The 21,988-nt window shown below is 36.0% G+C and overlaps 1 protein-coding gene across 5 annotated transcripts in view; it reads left to right on the top strand.

Moving 5' to 3' along the window:
• The window catches only part of RALGAPA1 (Ral GTPase activating protein catalytic subunit alpha 1), a 258,914-nt gene that overhangs the window by 121,645 nt on the left and 115,281 nt on the right, over positions 1–21,988 (top strand). For all 5 annotated transcript variants that reach the window (XM_048221044.2, XM_026513605.4, XM_044389462.3 and 2 more), the window contains 9 exons: positions 6,609–6,761; positions 7,935–8,128; positions 8,407–8,505; positions 9,236–9,391; positions 10,783–10,911; positions 15,510–15,635; positions 18,499–18,557; positions 19,910–20,018; positions 21,248–21,358. In XM_048221044.2, the coding sequence (XP_048077001.1) occupies positions 6,609–6,761; positions 7,935–8,128; positions 8,407–8,505; positions 9,236–9,391; positions 10,783–10,911; positions 15,510–15,635; positions 18,499–18,557; positions 19,910–20,018; positions 21,248–21,358 (1,136 nt within the window). The remainder of the gene's footprint in view (positions 1–6,608; positions 6,762–7,934; positions 8,129–8,406; positions 8,506–9,235; positions 9,392–10,782; positions 10,912–15,509; positions 15,636–18,498; positions 18,558–19,909; positions 20,019–21,247; positions 21,359–21,988) is intronic.

Genomic DNA, 21,988 nt, shown 5'->3' with positions numbered 1-21,988 from the left:
CTTGCCTCTGGAGATGTGTCATGAAAAAGGTTGCTTTGGCTTATGTCGTAGAGGTTGCTGCCTATGTTCTCCTCTAGGATTTTGATGGATTCCTGCCTCACATAGAGGTCTTTCATCCATTTGGAGTTTATTTTTGTGTATGGTGTGAGAGAGTGATCAAGTTTCATTCTTTTGCATGTAGCTGTCCAATTTTCCCAGCACCATTTATTGAAGAGACTGTCTTTTTTCCACCAGATGTTTTTTCCTGCTTTATCAAAGATTAGTTGCCCAAAGAGCCAAGGGTCCATTTCTGGGCTCTCTATTCTGTTCCATTGGTCTATGTGTCTGTTTTTGTGCCAGTACCATGCTGTGTTTGTGATCACAGCTTTGTAGTACAGCTCGAAATCCGGCATTGTGATGCCCCCAGCTTTGTTTTTCCTTTTCAACAGTTCCTTGGAGATTCGGGGCCTTTTCTGGTTCCATACAAATTTAAGGACTATTTGTTCCAGTTCCTTGAAAAATGTCATTGGTATTTTGATCGGGATAGCATTGAAAGTGTAGATTGCTCTAGGTAGCATGGACATTTTAAATATGTTAATTCTTCTGATCCATGAGCATGGAATATTTTTCCATCTTTTTGTGTCTTCCTCAGTGTCTTTCAAGAGTGATTTATAGTTTCTAGAATATAGATCCTTTACGTCTCTGGTTAAGTTAATTCCAAGGTAACGTATGGTTTTTGGTGCTATTGTAAATGGGATGGATTCCCTAATTTCTCTTTCTTCAGTCTCATTCTTCGTGTATAGAAATGCAACTGATTTCTGAGCATTGATTTTGTATCCCGCCACATTACTGAATTGCTGTATAACTTCTAATAGTTTGGGAGTGGATTCTTTTGGGTTTTCCATATAGAGTATCATGTCATCTGCGAAGAGAGACAGTTTGACTTCTTCTTTGCCGATTTGGATACCTTTATCCCGTTTTGTTGTCTGATTGCTGTTGCAAGGACCTCTAGTACTGTGTTGAATAATAGTGGTGAGAGTGGGCATCCTTGTCGTGTTCCTGATCTTAAGGGAAAGGCTTCCAGCTTTTCCCCGTTGAGAATAATATTTGCTGTAGGCTTTTCATAGATGGCTTTTATGAGATTGAGAAATGAACCCTCTATTCCTACACTCTGAAGGGTTTTAATCAGGAAAGGATGCTTTTGTCATATGCTTTTTCTGCATCTATTGAGAGAATCATATGATTTCTGAATTTTTGTTTCTGGATAAAATCTAAGACACTGATAGACTTGCAAATGTTGTACCACCCTTGCATCCCAGGGATGAATCCCACTTGGTCATGATGGATATTCCTTTTAATGTACAGTTGGATTCTATTAGCCAGGATCTTGTTGAGGATTTTGGCGTCCATATTCATTAGGGAAATCGGTCTGTAATTCTCCTTTTTGATGGGGTCTTTGCCTGGTTTGGGAATCAAGGTAATATTGGCCTCATAGAATGAGTTTGGTAGCTTTCCTTCTGTTTCTATTTTTTTAAACAGCTTTAGGAGAATAGGTATTATTTCTTCTTTGAATGTTTGGTAGAATTCCCTAGGAAAACCATCCGGGCCTGGAGTTTTATTTTTTGGAAGATTGTTTATCACTGACTCAATCTCTTCATAATTAATTGGCCTGTTTCAAAAATCAATTTCTTCCTGTTTCAGTCTTGGTAGTTTCTGGGTTTCCAGGAAGGCCTCCATCTCTTCCAGATTGCTTAATTTATTGGCATAAAGCTGTTGATAAAAGTTTCTAATAATCCTTCCAATTTCATTGGTGTTGGTTGTGACCTCTCCTTTTTCATTCATAACTTTATTAATTTGGGTCCTTTCTCTATTCTTTTGGATAAGTCTTGCCAGAGGTCTGTCAATTTTATTAATTCTCTCAAAGAACCAGCTTCTAGTTCTGTTGATCTGCTCTACTGTACTCCTGGGTTCTAATTCATTGATTTCTGCTCTAGTCTTGATCAACTGCTTCCTCGTGCGTGGATTAGGCCTGTCCCTCTGTTGCTGTTCCAGCTTCTTGAGGTGAGAATATAAAAACTGCATTTTAGATTTTTCTATTCTTTTGAGTGAGACTTTGATGGCTATGTATTTCTCCCTTAGGACTGCCTTTGCAGTATCCCAAAGGTTTTGGACCATTGTGTTTTCATTCTCGTTGGTCTCCATAAATTGTTTAAATTGATTTTTGATTTCCTGGTTTATCAAATCATTCCGGAGCAGGATGGTTCTTAGTCTCAAAGTGTTTGAGTTTCTTCCAAATTTTTCCTTGTGGTTGAGTTCCAATTTCAAAGCGTTGTGGTCTGAGAATACGCAGGGAATAATTTCAGCCTTTTGGTATCTGTTGAGACCTGTTTTGTGACCCAGAACATGGTCTATTCTTGAGAATGTTCCGTAGGCATTAGAATAGAATGACTATTCTTTGGTTCTGGGGTGTAGTGTTCTATATATATCTATGAGGTCCAACTGGTCTAGTATGGCATTGAAAGCCTTTGCTTCTTTGCTTAGTTTTTGCAAGGGTGTTCTGTCTATTTCTGATAGCGGGGTGTTGAGGTCCCCTACTATTAATGTATTTTTATCTATATGTCTCTTTATTCTGGTTAAGAGTTGGCTTGTGTATCTTGCTGCTCCCCTGTTGGGGGCATAGATATTTATAATTGTCATATCCCCTTGTTGGATACATCCTTTAAGAATAATATAGTGCCCTTCTGTGTCTCTAACTATAGTCTTTAGTTAAAAATCCAATGTATCTGATATGAGAATTGCTACCCCAGCTTTCTTTTGAGGTCCATTTGCATGAAAGATGGTACTCCATCCCTTTACTTTCAGTCTGAATGTATCTTTGGGTTCAAAATGAGTCTCTTGTAGACAGCAAATGGATGGGTCATTTCTTTTTATCCAATCTGCAACCCTGTGGAATTTTATGGGAGCATTTAGGCCATTCACATTGAGACTGAATACTGAGAGATATGATTTTAATGATGGCATGTTGCCAGTATAGTCTTTGTTTCTATAGATTGTGACTTTCTGTTCTGTATCACTCTTGGGGCCTTTTTACCTTTATAGAACCCCCCTTAATATCTCCTGTAGGGCTGGTTTCGTGGTTACGAAATTGGTCAATGACTGGCGATTCTGGAAGGTCTTTTTTTCTCTATCAATTCTGAATGACAGACTTCCTGGATAAAGGACCCTTGGCTGCATGTTTTTCTCTGAAAGAGTTTTAAAACTGCCCCCCCCCAAGCCCTTTCTCTCATTCCAGATCTGTGTAGACAGGTCTGACGTAATTCTGATGCCTTTGCCTTGGTACATGAGAAATTTCTTTGCCCTGGCCGCTTTCAATACTGAATCCTTGGATCTAGTATTTGCAAAATGCACTATGACGTGACGTGGCATAGGTTTGTCGTGGTTGAGCTTGGGAGGGGTCCTCTCTGCCTCTTGGACACGAATGTTTGTTTCCCTCGGTAGATTAGGGAAGTTTTCAGCTACAATTTGTTCAAATATCTCTTCTAGACCTCTGTTTTTCTCCACCCCCTCGGGGATACCGATGATTCTGACATTGAATCGTTTCATTGAGGCAGTAATCTCCCGTAACCAACATTCGTGGGCGTGGACTTTTTTAAGTCCAGATTCTATTTTCACTTTTTCTTCTACTAACCCATCCTCCAATTTGCTGTTACGTTCCTCTGCCTCATTCACCCTGGCTGTCAGAGCCTCTAGTTTTGACTGCATTTGGCTCATAGAATTTTTAATTTCTGCCAGATTCGCTCTCATTTCCGCCCTTAGAGATTCTATATTCTCATTTACATTTTCGTTAATAGTTTTTTCAAGTCTGCACATCATCTTGACCGTTGTTACTCTGAATTCCATTTCCGATAATTTGGTTACATCCATATCCATTAGTTCTGTGGCAGAAGCCACAGACTCATTGTCTTTTCTTTGCTAGGGGGGATTTCTCCTTCTCGTCATTCTGATGAGGAGAGGTTGCGGGGTTGTCCAGAGCCCAAATTATTGACCAGGACCCAGGCAGTGCACCCTTGTTTTATAGGGATCTTAGCGATGTGGGCTTCTTGCTTTTTCAGCCTGCCTTCTGGGGGCAGGGCCTGCCACGCCAATACTCAGGCAACACTGTTTGGGTAGAGTCTCCCTGTCCCCTGTGAGCGGGGGTTGGGGCTGGGCACACTGTGAGCCGGTGTTTCCAGGCTTTTGTTCTCTGGCGGCTTTCCCTGGCGGTTTGCTGTGCCTCTTCTGAGAGACAGAGCAGCAGTGGCTGAATCTCAGCCTCTGTCTCAGAACAGAGGGATCGCGGGCCGTTCTCCACTGATGTTCTGGCCACTTTAACTCTGCTACTGTTGGTGCTGCTCAACCCTGCAGCGTCCCGGGATGTGCGCCCCACACCCGGTGTCCCAGCCCTCACTTCCAGGGCCAGCGCGTCTCTGTCCTTTGTGTTTGTAACGCTGCCAGCAGGCCCCGCGCGCTCCCGGAGCTCCCGGTCTCAGTCTGGATCCAGTGAGCGCACCGGAGCTCTGTTTCAGTCTGGTGGCGCGCGTTCCCCGGCTCAAGGTCTCAGTCCGCTCTCTCGCGGGTGCTGGTCTGCGAGTCCGCCCGCTCCCCGTGCAGGTGGCTACCACTTCCCGTCGCCCAAACGTGGCGGCTCCCTCCCCCTTCCGTTTATCTTCCGATATCTGTGCGCGGTTTCATGGCTCCCCGCTTCATACCTCAATACTCAGCACTGGAGATGTTCATTTGTAGAGATCCAGATGTATCTTCCTGCGTCTCAGGCTGATTCCGTGGATGTTCAGGCTGGTCTGGTACCTATCCAGCTCGACTCAGGGGACCGGCTGAAAAAGGTGTCCCTTACTCCTCCGCCATCTTAACTCCTCCTCCCTGCTCTGATCTTTATTATTTCTTTCCTTCTATTAATTTCGGGCATTGTTTTTACTTTTTTTCCTAGTTTCCCTAGGTGTGAAGTTAAATTGTTTGAGATTTCTCTTTTCTTGAGGGAGGTGTGTCTTGCTATGAAATTCCCTCTTAGAATCATTTTTGCTACATTCCATAGATTTTGGTATGTGATATTTCTGCTTTCATTTGTTTCTGTGTATTTTTAAAAAATTTTTCCTTTAATTTTTCATTCACTCTGTAGTTATTTAGTAACATGTTTAGTCTCCTTGTATTTGTAGTTTTTCCCGTTTTCTTCTGGTAGTTGAATTCTAGTTTCATACTGTTGTGGTCAGAAAAGATGCTTGATATGATTTCAGTCTTGTTGAATTTATTGAAACTTGTTGTGTGATCTAATATGTGATCTATCCTGGAGAATGTTCCATGTGCACTTGAGAAGAGTAGGTATTCTGATGCTTTGGATGGATTCTTCTGTACATATCAGTTAAGTCCATCTGGTCTAATGTGTCATTTAAGGCTGATCTTTCTTTATTGATTTTCTGTGGAAAAGACCTAATATTTTAGGGGCTTGCTTGGTACTAGTAGCACTCCCATACAACCACCACAAATTCAATATAGTATTAATTTATGCTATATATAATTTAAATTAATACACATTTCTGCTATGTGGCAGACACTATACTAGGCACTAGCACTACGTCAGTATGTAACGCAGAGACAGTCCCTGTTCTTACAGAGTATATGCACTAGTGAAGATATTTAAAACTGAACAGTTTCAGGTCAGTGTGACAAGTGCTTTAATGGGGAGGTACAAGTGCAAATAGCAGAGATTACTTATTTACCCTGGATGCATCAGCACTGGGTAGGGTTCTCAGGAAGGGGTGTCTAAGGTGAGACCTGAAAAATAAAAAGTTAACCAGACCTATAAGAACAGGATAAGGGCTCCATGCAAAGGAAAAACATGTGGAAAAGGCCAGAGTTATGCTACATTTTCTGATAAATACCAGCAGTTTACTTTCTATGACTAGAACTTAAAAGTACTAGGGGAATTATGGAGCTTAAGAAAGTTGCAGAAAGATGGGAAAACCACACACTAAGAAGTTTGGGCTTATGTTGTGGCTAGTAAAGAGCCATAAAATCCATAGAAAGATTTTAAATGAGGGAGTACTGTCAGGTTAGATGTTTAGATTTTTTTGCAGGCTTACGAAGAATGGATTGGGAAGGAGGGAAAGTAGCGTGTATGTGGGAGGGGAAAGACTGAAGACGGGACCAACGGGGACCAACAGGGACCACTGTACACCAGGCCAGCAACGATAGTAGCAGATAGAGCCACAGTGAGCAAATTTCTCTTCTCTTGAATTGCCCCAAGTCTGAAGTGAAATAGAGTAGCAGTAAGTCCTAGAGTGTCTGTAGCTGGACCAGGAATGGGAGTAAACATTCTCACTCTCACTGATGGCTTCTATGAACTGGTATGTCCTGTTCTGATTTCATATGAGTCCCATGGAAGAAATCAAATGAGACCCCTAGATACAAAATCTTGTACCGTATTATGATTTTATTTACCTCTTTGGCCAATTTATAACCTGTTTTACCCTTTGATACTGCTCAGTTGTGTTTTATGGGGGTTTTAAGCATTACATCTTAGGTAGAGGGTGTTGAATATTCTCTTCATGGTAATTTTTATGAAATTGTGTTTACAGGTTCAGAAAGTGCTTCTCCAGTCCATTCAGCTCTGGGATCCAGGTCACAGACGCCTTCTCCTTCCACGCTGAATATAGATCACATGGAACAGAAAGATCTGCAACTTGATGAGAAGCTCCACCATTCTGTTCTTCAGACTCCAGATGACCTAGGCAATATTTGGAAATTAGATATTTGCCATTTTTTCCTTTTAGGGCATTAGTGTTAGGAGATCTTATCATTTAAATTATTTAAAATTTTGTTTTTGAGAGGGTTAAGTTAGAGACAAGTCAGTTGATTTATCACTATATTATGAAGGTTCCGTCGAGTATGGAGATGTTAACAGTGATGGTTAAAACTGCAGTGTTTTTTGTTTTATTTCATTGGGTTTACATCAGACTCTTATTTTTTATTATTGTGAAAGACAATTTGGTAACTTTTTTATAATACAATCAGTTATTATACACTTTATGTGGAAAGAGAAAAAAGTCAAACATGAGGAGTAAAGGACTTACATATAGAATGAGCCTGTAAATTATGAGCACATTGAGATATTATCAAGTAATAATCTTTACTAACTTAGTAATTATTTTGCTTTTTCCATTATATACACTGAATAGAATAATGGATATTTTTTAAGCTGGAGGAGACCTATAGTGATATATAGCTAAACCATCTATTTTACAGTGAGGAAGTGTAGCCTTATGAAGGTTATTAAATAATTTGTACAGTGTCACATAATGCATGACAGAAATGAGACTAGGATTCAAGGTTACCTATATTTCTTACATATAATCTTGCCAATTTTATTAAACAAAAGAAATATAACTATAGAAATTTTAGATTATGTTTAAGTGTAAGTAAAAATATTAATTTTCCCATGTTATTATAATATCCTTTTTAATACTAGGCCTGACTTAATTGTGAAATATATTTCTTTGGAAGTTTTAAGTGTTGTACAAAGAAACAGACTTATGAAGACTTCCTATAGGAATTGCCTTTAGCCTGAGATTTTTTATTAATTGATGCTATAACCTGAAGTAGCCATTCGATGAAAGAGAGAGTAGCTACTTATAAATATGATCTTTATATCAACTATAAATGTCTCTATCTGGTATCTGCATCATTTCCTTCTTAGGTAAATCCAAGTACAAGTGTTATAGAATAAATAATTATTGCCATAATAAGGAATTATGAACTAGTGAGGTTTTGATCTTATCAGGAAAAAATAACACTAATGCATATTGACATTTTTAAAAATCACTTTTGTGGATATTTAAGTCATTTTGTGTTTTTGTGATCAATTCTTAGAAAAAGTACTGACACTAGTATATTTTTTTCTACAGAAATCAGTGAATTTCCATCTGAATGTTGTAGTGTGATGGCAGGGGGTACACTCACAGGATGGCATGCTGATGTTGCTACTGTAATGTGGCGAAGAATGCTAGGCATTTTGGGAGATGTCAACGCTATTATGGATCCCGAAATACATGCTCAAGTTTTTGATTACCTCTGTGAACTTTGGCAAAATCTAGCTAAGGTAAAAAAAAAAAAAAAAAAAAACAAAAAAAAAAAAACAAAACCACACACCATAAGAGGAGAAAGAAAGAAAAGGGTTGAGAAATAGAAGCGTTAGATCTCATTGCCACCCACCACCCCCCTTACTATAAACTGGTTCCTATCCTAGCAAGGTGAAGTCACTTAACCATGTTTAAATATATAATTAGTGATAGGAACTGGAATTGAACTCAAGTTTAAGGTAAAACAAACTGGAAGAACACTTTTATAGGTTTGTTGCATTTTATTTGAAAATTACAGATTAGAGATAACCTCGGCATTTCAACTGATAACCTGACCTCTCCTTCACCACCAGTTTTGATTCCTCCACTGAGAATTCTTACACCTTGGCTTTTCAAGGTATGCTTAATATATAGAATACTAATTTAAAAGTAAATACATATGTAATCAGTTTTAAACATCTGTAGATTCTTTGGCTTTTATATAGTCTTCTAGAACACTTAGTTTTTAACTAGTCATTGGGGATTATATAGAGAGGAGAATGGGCATAACAAAATTATTATACCAGTGCATCATTTTTACTTATTTAATAAAACAAAAATGTAGAAAATTATTATATTTAAGTGAAGTGTAAATCTCAAATTTGTGTCAGAATATGCTGTGTATTTTTAAAGATTTAATTCTTGTCACACCTGGGTGACTTAGTTGGTTAAGCGTCTGCCTTCAGCTCAGGTCATGATCCCAGGGTGCTGGGATCGAGCCCCCCATTGGGCTCCCTGCTCAGCGGAGAGCCTACTTCTCCCTCTCCTTCTGCAACTCCACCTGTTTGTGCTCTCTTGCTCTCTCTGTCAAATAAATGAATAAAATGTTAAAAAAAAAAAAAAAAGATTTAATTCTTTTGAGCATTATTTGATATGTTTGGTGCATTTTCCTAAGTGAAAACAGTATGTGGTTATTCATACCTATGTTGTTTCATTTTAATAGTAACAGTAGTTTCATTAATCCTAATAATTGATTCATTAAGAAATTGGGCCAACAGAGAATTAAATGAAAACAAATATATTGCTTGCTATATTCAGTTTAACAGTATTTGTTTTTGAGTATTAAAACTAACATTTTTAAATTGTAGGCAACCATGTTGACTGATAAATATAAACAAGGTAAATTACATGCGTACAAACTTATCTGTAATACAATGAAAAGAAGACAAGATGTTTCTCCAAACAGAGATTTTCTAACACATTTCTACAATATAATGCATTGTGGATTACTTCATATTGATCAGGTAAATATATACTTTCTAACCAATTGCTTTATAAATTTATCTTTGATTCTTGATTGTTTAACTCTTGACTTTTAAGGTCTACAATTAAATACTCTGTTATGTAGTCATTTTATTTACAAGTTTCTTCCATTTTGTGACCTCATTTGTTCTTGAAACCATAGTTGAAGAGCTATTATAGCTAGGGGATGAACTTGTTTATTAACTATATCTTTCCTCTAATGTTAAAATAACTAGTTTGCTTTTTGAAAATATTAAGCCATCTTTTGCTTAGACTGACTACATGTTTCTTTAATGTCCTAATGTACTCATTCTTGGGTGTTTTGTAATTGTTACTTAATAATTGGCAATCCAGGCATATGGACTTTCTCATCTAGTCATGCAACAGAGGTTTTTTGCACTCTAAGAGTTAGCACATCATATTTTCTTACTTCCATAGATTGTATTAGCATAGTGACAGTTCTATTGACTTGGCATTTGTATCAGTGCAATCATTACAGTAACCAGTCATAAATAGGACTCTACAACATTATTTCAGGGGTCTTGATCCTGGCCATAAAACTAAAAAAATCTATGGGAGGTTATAAGCCATGGTAATGAAACATTTTAATCATAATGTGGTTAAATTTCACATACAGTTCATTTAAAGAACATTAAACTAATATTGAAAGAGGTAATTATATCTCTCTTCCCGAAAAATGAAACTACTTATTGCATTAATTTGAAATAGTTATTTTACAGTGTTCTACCTTATAAACATGTCTCAAACAAAATGACACCTTTAATTACTTGACAGAGAGACCTTTTGTTTAGGATAAATCAGACTGAATAATACAACGTAAAACACTGCATCCTCGTGTTGAATTCCAAAGGCAAAGTGAATGAATAACCAAGTTAAGAATACTCCCTCAAAAATGCCTAGGTCTGTATTTCTGAGGCTAGATATTTGTCATCAAAGGACTTCAGTTTATCTAATAAAGAGAATCCCTCCAGTTGCCACATAACAGATCATGCAACTTTAGAGATCAGAGATCTCACATGGAAGCAAGTAGATGAGAGAAGGAACCACTCTGCAGTTCAGTTTTATGATACGTGGGCCTTACATTTTCAACTCTCAGAAGAAAAGAGCCTTCCAACTTGCTCTCTAGTGTGAAAAAAAAAAATGCTGTATTGATGTCAGTTAAACAGATGTGTTTTAAATTTATTTTCCTTTGACAGAATATAATAGTAAGCATGGATTATTTAGAAGATTAAAATTAGTCTTTCCAATTAGGCAAGGTATGGTAATTGCCTGTTTTACTGTTTCATGTGTTATCTTTTTTTAAGAGTATTGATTAGCTGATACCCAAGATTTATTTAAGATATTCTTTCCCCCTTCTTTTCTTACTCCTAAGGATATTGTCAATACAATCATCAAGCACTGCTCACCTCAGTTTTTTTCACTTGGTTTGCCTGGTGCCACAATGCTTATTATGGATTTTATTGTAGCAGCTGGTAGAGTGGCTTCTTCAGCTTTTCTCAATGTAAGTTTTTATTTCCTGTTCTTTGTATTATAACAGACTGTAGTTAAACAGGACTCAACTAACAAAGCAACAAGGGAGTAGCCCTTGTTAATAAATTTAACCAGCTGATATTCAGGAAAATTTACAGTTTAATTGAAGTTGCTTTTTTTTTTAAAGTAAATTTTGAAGTATAAGAAAGTACTAAATTGGGGCGCCTGGGTGGCACAGCGGTTAAGCGTCTGCCTTCGGCTCAGGGCGTGATCCCGGCATTATGGGATCGAGCCCCACATCAGGCTCCTCCACTATGAGCCTGCTTCTTCCTCTCCCACTCCCCCTGCTTGTGTTCCCTCTCTCGCTGGCTGTCTCTATCTCTGTCGAATAAATAAATAAAATCTTAAAAAAAAAAAAGTACTAAATTTAGTTGATAAATTGACACATGAGTATAAAAATGGATTAAATCTGATACGCAAAAAAAATTTAAAATTGAGGAAATCTAAGGAAACAAGTAGAGGGAGGGAAGAAACTAAAGAAAGGGTGGTGCCATAGCAAAAGAGAAGGACCAGAGGTGAGGTCATCCAGATGTTTGCCCTAGGAGTTTAAACTCTAAACTCTGAAACAGCATGTGAGGATTTTTATACCAGTTATGGAGCTGTGAGACAATGCCAAGTAACTCACTCTAGTTGGAACATGTTTATATTTAAGTATATTATTTAATATATATTTATTTATATTATACATATATGTTATATATATTATTATATATATATATTATATATAATATTATGCCAAGTAACTCCTTGGCATATATTATATATATTATTATATATATTATATATAATATTATGCCAAGTAACTCACTTGCCAATAATGCCAAGTAACTCACTCTAGTTGGAACATGTTTATATTTATATTATTTAATATATATTTATTTATATTATATTATTTTATATATATATTATATAAATATATTTAAAATATATTTAAGTATATTAAGAGATAAACTAAAGAGCAAGACAGTAGCAGGTTTACAATGCTAAAGAGGTTAGATTTCATCCCAAGGAAAGAATGAATAAGCATTGAGGGATTTTACATAAGGGGTGACATGATCAGATTTCTATTTGAGAAGGATCACTCTGGCACAAGTATAAATGAGAAATAACAATTAACTGAAAGTCTACTAAATAAACTAAGAGTTTTTGGGAGAGAAAAATGAGTCATACTTGACCATCATTTTGTAACTTAAAAGGAGTTTAGTATATTAACTTATGTTATTTCACTCATAAGCTATGTAAAAGACCAACAGTGAATGAGGAGTTCTGTGTGGGGTATAGTAAGCTGCCTGTTAAGATCCATGAGAAGATGTCAGGAGGCGCATTGCATGTACAAGGCAGGAGCTCAAAGGAGATGTCAGGACTGAAATGGAAAGCTGGGAGACATTAGCTTATACATGTTATTGAAGGCTATGAAACTGGATGCAATCACCTAGTAGATATGTTCAGATAAGGGAAGAACCTGTATTTATAGCTAGTTATTAACCCCGTTTCTTCAGTTCTGTAAGAATAGTGATCACATCTTACTCATCTTGGTATCTCCAGGACCTAGCACAGCACCATGCTTATATAGATGTTTTTTAATTGATAACAAGTATAGAATGTAGGGCAATAAGTAAGTACCAATAGGAGGAGCTCAATATAATGGTTAAAAAGTGGAGTCTAGGGGCACCTGGGTGGCTCAGTTGGTTAAGCATCTGACTTCAGCTCAGGTCATGATCTCAGGATCCTAGGATCAAGCCCCATGTCATGCTCCACGCTGAGCAGGGAGTCTGCTTCTCCCTCTCCCCCTGCTCCTACCCCCCTGCTTGTGCTCACTTTCCCTCTCTCTCCCTCCCTTTCAATATAAAATAAATAAAATATTAAAAAAAAAAAAAAAGCATGGAGTCTAGAGCCAGGCTGACTGGGTTCAAATCCCACCACTGCCACTTAGTAAATGTGAAACCTTGTGCAAATTACTTAATTTCTATGTGTCTCAGTTTCTTCATCTATAAAATGGAGATAACCTTCTTCATAGGGTAATTTTATAAGGATTAAATTAACATTTGGAAAATGGTTGGAACGTTATATGGACACATTGTGTATGTGCAATGTAAGAGTTTGTTTAATAAAATTAGTTGGTAATTCAAACAAAGGAAAGATCTTATTTGTGTAGGGACATCAAGAATATTTCATGGAAAAGATATTTGAATGGGTCCTTGAAAGATTATTAATAATTTTCTAAGTGAAAATGTTGATGAGGGAAGGCGTGCCAGGATGGAAACAGGCATGAGTAGGCTGTGTTCTAGGAGTGACAAATACTGCATCTTTTTTCGAAGCAGGTTAATCTAACTAGGAAGTAGTGGACAAAAAGAACAGAAAAGTACTTTAGATCCCAGCTACAAAAAGCATTGTCTGCATACCAGAAACATTTGGCATGATCTAGGTGCTTGTTAGAAATTCACAGTCTCAGACCGCATCCCAGACCTGCTAAAATAGCATGCACATTTTAGCTATATTCCACATAATTGGCATGGACATCGAAGATTGAGAACCACCGAGTTAGACTATATTCAGAAGGCCTTGAATGTGAGGGATCAGATGATAATGCTATATTAGATAAACAGTTAAATTTTTTGAAGTAGGGAGAGAGATGATTGAATCTGTGCTTTGGCAACATTAAAATAAGTGTATTAATCTAGGAGTAGATTAAATGGAAGGCAAATAAAGATGGTAAATAAGTTACAAGGCTATTACAGTATTAGTGTACACAGATTATCAATCTCTTGGATACTGACACAAGTTGGTAGAACTCAGAGGAGACTGATGCATGAACTACTGTAATTTTTTTTTATCAGTTTACTATGAAAACAATTACTATTCCGTAGGCCAATTATTCTAGACGACTAATCAGCACATTTCCTGCACTTTCTCAAGATTGTGCAGAATTAAGCCCTGATGTCCTTAGGCATCCATTTTATGTGACAAAATTCACCTCCTGTGCCTCTAGAAGGATACTAGCTCTGTAACATCCTTGAGAAAATTTTGAAAAGTAGTCATTTTCTGTTTTCTGTGGTTCATATGAGGAACACTTGTTGAGAAAGACTGCGTAGGAAAACAAATTATTGCAGGAATCAAACCCGACACCTCATGTCTCTCCTGTCAGGTTAAGGTTAGTCTTTTCCTCTGGATGATGTTGGAAGTTACGCAGCCCAAATCTTCCTCTTTGGATTCCACTTTAGATCCCATACACATCATCTTCCTTCTGTTAATGGGCAGCTCCTTTCTTCCCCTGCCAGACAAATTACAAAATAAATGATTAGGTTTGCTTTTCTTAATTGTAATCACATTACAATATGCTCCACATACCTGAACATTCTTAGTTACCCTATCCAACTTTAAAGAAAAACCCTTAGCTAATCTCTTTTAAAATACTGGTTTTTATCAGTTTCACTTTTATAGCTAGTTTTATTTTTTTAATTTAAAGATTTTATTTTTCAAAGTAATCTCAACACCCATGATGGAGCTTGAATTTACAACCCTGAGATGAAGAGTCGCATGCTCTACCGACCGAGCTAGCCAAGGCACCCCTATAGCTAATTTTAAATTGTCATGGTGTCTACAAGCTTACCCTACCCCCTTTATGGTGGTGTCTTTTATCTGCAAATCTGGATTATGTTTTAAATATGGAAATGAGTTTTTTTGTTGATAATCATAATAAAGTACTCCACTGCCTCTATAATAACATTTAGAAACATAAGGAAATCCTTTTGGAGACAGATTCTTGTTTTATATGAATAGAAGTAGTATATTTCTAGCAGATTTGTTTTAGCATTTTTGTTATCATTAAACATGTAAATTAATATTGTAGGCATTTTAGTTAATAAGTATATTAGTAGGTGGGTGTTGGTGTTTGGTGGACGTGCAAGAAGGTAGAGGAAGAAAAAGAAATGCTCAGTGCTGATACTTCAGAAATGGCTTAATACAGCTAAGGAAAAAAGATGAAAAGTTACCATCATCTGCAGGCCAAGCATAAATTCTGACTGTTTTTAGTAAGTAGTGTAGGTGTTGTACATGAGAAAATGTGCATAAGATCATAAAAACCATCTAGACTAGTGCCTGTTTCTTGAAGAGACAGTTAATGTTTTTATCCTTAGTTACTTTATTAGTCCTTAGATAGTAAAAAACATAATCTAGTGACATAAGCCATCTCATTAGTACAATATGTTATGATGTGTGAGGTGCCTTTAAAATGGAAATATTTATATTTTTTCTCAAAATTAGGGTAATTTTATGCAGTTAGCCAAGCTATATTCTTATTTACAGTCCCGTGAACTGTGGCTGATTTCTGATTATTTGCTGCTCTTAAGGAGAGCTCTGCTGTTTGTTCATTATTTATTGAGAATAGCAGTAGTTCATGTGGAAAGTATAGGTGTAAACCTGAATCTTTTTGTCTTTCCTGTTTCCTTTTTAATTTAGTCTTTTGCTCTCACTTCTCTTTGTAATATGGTTAGGTAATAAAGTAACTTTTCTGGTAATTTAATGACATAATCAAATACATTGTAAAGATTATAAAAATCTGTTACCTAGGCACCGAGAGTGGAAGCGCAAGTTCTTCTGGGATCTTTGGTTTGCTTCCCTAACTTATATTGTGAACTGCCTGCTCTCCATCCCAACATTCCTGATATTGCTGTGTCTCAGTTTACAGATGTTAAGGTAAGAAATCAGCTGCTAATTTTTAGCATTTAAATAATTTTATAACAACATACGATAAAATTTGTATTCTTTCTTTTCCTTTAGAAATCCACGTAATTGTTAACGTTAACCAGTCATTCCCCTCAGACACAAGACTAGAATGTCCATTAGGAGCATAGTCTTTTGTGTTGATAACTTCTTAGGAAACATTTTCTCATTATTGAATCCATTCATATATCAATATCTTAGGATTCTTTCATTCACTCACAGAACATCTATTGAAACATCCTGTGAGGCAGATACTATGCTATTTCTAAGGCTTCTAAGACTGAGATGGTATGAAATCTGCAAATTTGACTCTCTGTCTCCTAATTTCCCCATGTGATATATCAAACAATGTAATGGAATATTCTGTTTTGCTGTAGGAAACTGTGGAATTGGGGTGGGGAATCCATGTACCCGAAGCATTATATCTCCTCAAAAGTCATGCTGATAATTTTTTTTTTAAACTTTTGCCTTCTCCGAAAGAAATTTTTTCAATCCAGTTTTCTGCATTTCTGCAGATACTTTTCATACCAGCCATATTTCTCTTTACGATATTTATAGCATTTGTAATTACTTGTTTAGTGTTTGATTTATGTTTCAGACAAATAGATACCACAGTCTTATTTACTCCTGTATCCTCAGAGCTTAACATGCTTGGCCTCTGGTACTCGAGAAACATTTGTTAAACAAGTGAATTTCACTTACACATAAAATTGTATAGGTCAATGCAAATTTGCAATAATAACAGTTAATAAAAACTATAGAAATTGAGCTTTGGTCTTCAGAGATATAATATCTTTGGTTTCTTCTATTTTCAGAAGATCCTGAAGGTCAAGGATAGGTAATAGTTTTCATTTGCTCAGGCAGGTTTGAGTTTCCTGGGCATTAGCCTAGTTTACTACATATGATCTGCATTTGAATGGCCTTATTGTCTTCTGGTCATTGTATAGGTAGTAATGGCTGAGATTATTTAAAAAATCAAAACAAACTCTGGGAAAGGGGTATCTCCAAAATAAAAGCTAATTGTAATAATGATGAAGAAAGCAAAAAGCTTAAGAAAATAATGATTATTCTTAGAAAACTGAAGATTTAAGGGAAAATTACATGCCATAGTGGTCATATTTAATTTTCACATTTTCACCGAAAACAGCTCTCTGTGTATTCTAAACCGTGGCCACATAGCCACATGGAACATACCATGCTGTTTTTCAATTTCGTGCTTTTGAAAATACATTTCTTTCTGCCTAAAACATCCATTATATAGACCTGTTTTCCTCTTCTTGTCTCTCTTAATCACCCAAACACAAATAATCTTAGTCTTTGACCTTGATCATTTGTCAATCCTGTTTACCTAAGACCCCTTTGTGAAGCCTTCTGTGACTTCCCGAAGTTTAACTGTTCACGTAGAACCTTGTATATGGCATCTTGTGTTGTAATTGTTTACAAATCTGCCTCTCTCCCTGGAATGTAAACTTCTCGAGGATAGGTGCCGCATCTTAACCACCTGTTTCTTTCCAGCATTTAAGACAGGATCTATTACATAGAAGGCTCTTGGGCTTAAACAATAGATACGTTCGAAGTACCTATTAATTGCCAGCCACTGAGCTAGATGCTAAGTTTGCAAAGATAAGTAGAAGGTTACTCCTCCTAAGGAGCTTACAATCTATGTAGCTAATAAGTGCTTTGTGAATATATGAATGAATGAATGAATGATTTTCTAAAAAAGGAACAAATAGATTCTTAATTATCAAGCCTAGTGGTATTCTTGTTTTCCTCTCCTTAGTTAGCCACTGCAGTATTTGACCCATGTTGATATTCCTGACCTTCCCAAATCTTTTCAACTTTGACTTATGTTGTACAGATCCATCTTGATTTTTAATTAAAAATTAAATATTCTAGGGCTCCTTAATAAACTGGTGGTGTTTCTCTGCCTGCTAAACATACACTTACTATAAGATCCTCTCTTTAGAGAATTACTCTCTTTTTTCTCCTTTTTGAACATTTTATTCATTTACATAATTTTAACTATTATTTAGCACTTATCCCCAAACTCACACATTATAATGTTTTACAGATTATCAAAAAAGAGGAGGCTTGCTTTTAAATGAATATTTCTCAGAGTTTTGAAAAGATGCTCACACTTTTGAGCAAGTAAATCTGTTTTAATTATCTTATAATGAGCTTTTTATTAATCTTTTAATCAGGAAAAATGATTCTTTTTTTGAAATATATATTTGGTTATAAATTTCAGAAATCATTTATTTTAGTCTGTGCTGCTGTAACAAAATAATACCAAAAAAAATACTACCCACTGGGTAGCTTATAAACAACAGAAATTTATTTCTCACAGTTCTGGAGGCTGATAAAGTCCAAGCTCAGGGCTCCAGCAGAACTGCATTCTGATGAGGGCCCTCTCACTGGTTCATAGCTGGCACCTTCTCGCTGTGTCTTTACAAAGTGGGACACTTTGTAAAGGAGTTCTTTGGTGGTCTCTTTTATAAGAGCATTAATCTCATTCATCAGGTCTTCATCCTCCTGACCTAAGCACCAGCTAATACTATCATCTTTAGGGGATAGGGTTTTAGCATAAGAATTTGGGGAGAGGCACAAATATTCAGTCCATATTGTTATTTATTTAGCTAATTTTATTAATAAAATTGGACTCTATTAATAAAATATGCAGGTGAGAACAAAGATTGTTTTATTTCACTGTTGTATCCCTAGCACCGGATACAGTGCTTGGGCCCATAGTGGCCATTTAATAAATATTTGAATGAATGAATGAACGAATGAATGAATGAAATCTTAATCATTACTGGTTATTTCCCCTTTATTTTAGGAGCTCATAATTAAAACTGTATTAAGCTCAGCAAGAGATGAGCCCTCTGGTCCTGCACGGTAGGTCAGATACTCTTTTTTTTTTTTTAAGATTTTATTTGAGAGAGACAGGATAATGAGAGAAAGCACAAGCTGGGAGGAGAGGGAGAGGCAGGCTCCCCACTGAGCAGGGAGCCCAACATGGGGCTTGAACCCAGGACCCCCAAATAATGACCTGAGCCGAAGGCAGATGCTTAACCAACTGAGCCACACAGGTGCCCTGGTGGTTTTGCTAGTAAATAATTTATTAGCATTAACACTATGATAAACTGAAAGAAGAGAGTTAAGAATTTCTGATCCACTATGTTCAGGAAGAAAGATTTCTGCTTTGAATTATTCAGAAATTTAACATTCTACAAAATTTAATTTAAGAATGTCGGTATCAGGACATGCCAAGTATACCAAGATACCTGAAGGAGTTGACTTTTTTAGGAGTTGAGGGAACCAGTAAGTACCTCATCAGAAGCTTATACTTGAATACGCTAATGAAAGTTCTGATTCTGATCAAATAACTCCCTTCAAGCTTAAACTCAGTTGAAATAGGGAAATGAAGTTTCACAAGATGTTAGGGAATAGAAAAAATTCTACAAGTTCTGTTTCTGTTGGAAACCCTTTATGAAGTGTATGAATTTTATTTGTATTGCCGATTTGTTTTACAAAGAATTTATAGCTAGCTATGTTAAAATTAAGAGTTAGGAAAATAATATTTAGGGGCACCTGGGTGGCTCGGTCAGTTAAGTATCTGACTCTTGATTTTGGCTCAGGTCATGATCTCAGGGTTGCGAGAAACTCTGCACTGGGCATGGAACCTGCTTAAGATTCTCTCTCCCTCTCCCTCTGCCCTTCCCCTCTTCTCTACGAAAGAAAGAAAGAAAGAAAGAAAGAAAGAAAGAAAGAAAGAAAGAAAGAAAGAGAAGGAAGGAAGGAAGGAAGGAAGGAAGGAAGGAAGGAAAGAAAATAATATTTGACTTATCCCATCAGCTTCATGTTTTTGCTAAAGTACATTTTGTGCTGTCAGTCAATAAAATCACACTCTTACCTTTTTTGAAAGCAGGTTATATATTTGAGAAGCTTTATGGCAATATCGATTTATTAATATGGGTTTGCTACAAAGATCCTGTGTGTTATCCCCACCTTTGAGCTTGGTAGTAAATTATGATTGAAAACTAGGCGTTGAGTTTGGGGTCATGTGCTTTCCTCTTATATTCTCTTGCTTAAGAAGAGCTAATGTACAGAGTAACAAATTGATTCACTTAAACAGTGCGTGTTCATTCTAGATTGGTTGGTTGTGGGTGTTTTGGTTGTGGTGGTGGTTTCATTTCATTTCAAGTGTCGTTTTCTATTTATGTCATTGTTGATTGCCTTTTTTGCAGATGTGTAGCGTTGTGCAGTTTAGGTATTTGGATTTGTGAAGAACTAGTCCATGAGTCTCATCATCCTCAAATCAAGGAAGCTCTAAATGTAATTTGTGTTTCCTTAAAGGTAAAAAAAAAAAAAAAAAAAAAAAAAAAACCTATTTAGTGGAACATTTTATTATAGTATAGAACGCAGGACTATTTTTCTCCAAATGTTAATTATATACTGTGTCCCTATAGAATAAAATATTTAATAAATGTTTTCCTTAATTTATTACTATATTATTTCTTTGATCCTTTTTCCTTCAGAGTGGTCCTACTCTTGAATTTAGGATATCCTAGCAATAACCTATTTTATTTCAACTTTTTATGTCACCTAACAACATATATAGAGTTGTTTATTTTTTCCTCATCAGTATTTTTGTAGCCTACTCTTTAATCCTTACTACTTCCTGAATTCTTGAGCTGTTCAGTGATTTGGCTTTATTATTCAAGTTAAATGCTCTCTGTAACCAGAGTAAGATTTGTTAAAAAAAATAATAATAACCTAATTACTTGGAGAGTCTGACTGAGTAAATTTTTTGCTTGTGAAAGTATGCCTGATATTTTTGTCTTATAACTTGTAATACTGTATCTGTATAGAATTCTGAACATAAAAGGTACAAATATTACTTATTTAATAAATATTTCTGAGTATGTACTGTGTTTGAGGTGGTTTGCTAGTCAGAGTGAGGGATACCAGAATAAAAAATAATTGTAAATACTAGATTCAAGAGATTAATACGACAGCTGTAAAGGATTAAAATAAGAGTAATAAAACAGAAAGCTGAGAGAACCAAATGAGTGGTGCATGTAAAATGCTAATTAAGGTCAGAGGAAGCTGAGATCACTTAAGTAATAGAGAAGACTTTGGAAAGAGGAGACATTTGGCCAAGGCTTGAAGAGTGGGGGAGATTTGGTAATAGAGAGTTAAACATAAATTTGAGTTTGTACCACTGGGGAGTCATCTGAGAGCTTTAAGCATAGAGAATGTCAGCATCAGAGCAGTTCTTTAGATTAATTTGAAAGTGTTGGTATAGTAGACTGGAATGGGGAAGCGATTGGTAAGGAAATTAGCAGTTTACAGGCTGTTGCAGAAATCTAGGTAAGAGAAAATGGAATAAAACTTAAATGGGGACAAACACAAAATTAAAAATAAAGTTAATTGTGTTTTAAGAATGTGTTGTGAATTTTTATTTTGCAGCGTGTATTTATCTTAATATTTTAATAAATATAGAATGACGAAAAGTAACATGAAGTTTAAAGTTTTTCAGCAGCTAATGCATTAATGAATATTTATTGTTGTTGTTATTACAGTTTACTAATAAAACAGTAGCCCATGTAGCTTGTAACATGCTTCACATGCTGGTTCATTATGTACCTAGACTTCAGATTTACCAGCCTGATTCTCCCTTGAAAATTATTCAAGTAAGTATTTTTCATTTATTATGAGCCTGTTAAATATAATAAATTTACCCCTATACATTTTTAACATGCACATAAAAAAATTTAATGAGATCAAGAAATTTCCAGAGTAAATAACACTGTATGTGCATTTTTGCCTTCTTTTAATAATGTTTTATTATTTCATATTTTTGTATCAAATTTATTCATATACTATTCAGAGTATAATATATGTTAATTTAAAAAGCCATATTATAAAATATTTTTTTAAAAATCTATTTACCTACACACACGCGCACACACACACAAATGTCTGGAAAGACAAGAGTAGATTTTTCTTTTTATTTCTCTTTCTCTCTTTTTTTTTAAACTCTGTGCCCAACACGGGGCTTTAACTCACAACCCCAAGGTCAAGAGTCACATGTTCTACCAACTGAGCCAGCCAGGCACCCTGAGAGTCGATTTCCTTATTTTCCCCTCAACTTTACTGAGAAAGAGTTGACAAACATTGTATATATTTAAAATGTAGAACATTGTGATTTGATAATTGTGGAATGATTACCAAGGTCAAGATAATTAACACATCCATTACCTCACATAGTTAACGGTTGTTTGTTTGTTCATGGTGAGAATGCTTAGGGTCTGCTCTTTGCA

Source organism: Ursus arctos, unplaced genomic scaffold (assembly GCF_023065955.2).
Source record: "Ursus arctos isolate Adak ecotype North America unplaced genomic scaffold, UrsArc2.0 scaffold_37, whole genome shotgun sequence".
Lineage (NCBI taxonomy): Eukaryota > Metazoa > Chordata > Mammalia > Carnivora > Ursidae > Ursus > Ursus arctos.
Note: the sequence above shows the minus strand (reverse complement) of the source record. Positions and strands in the feature narration are given on the sequence as shown.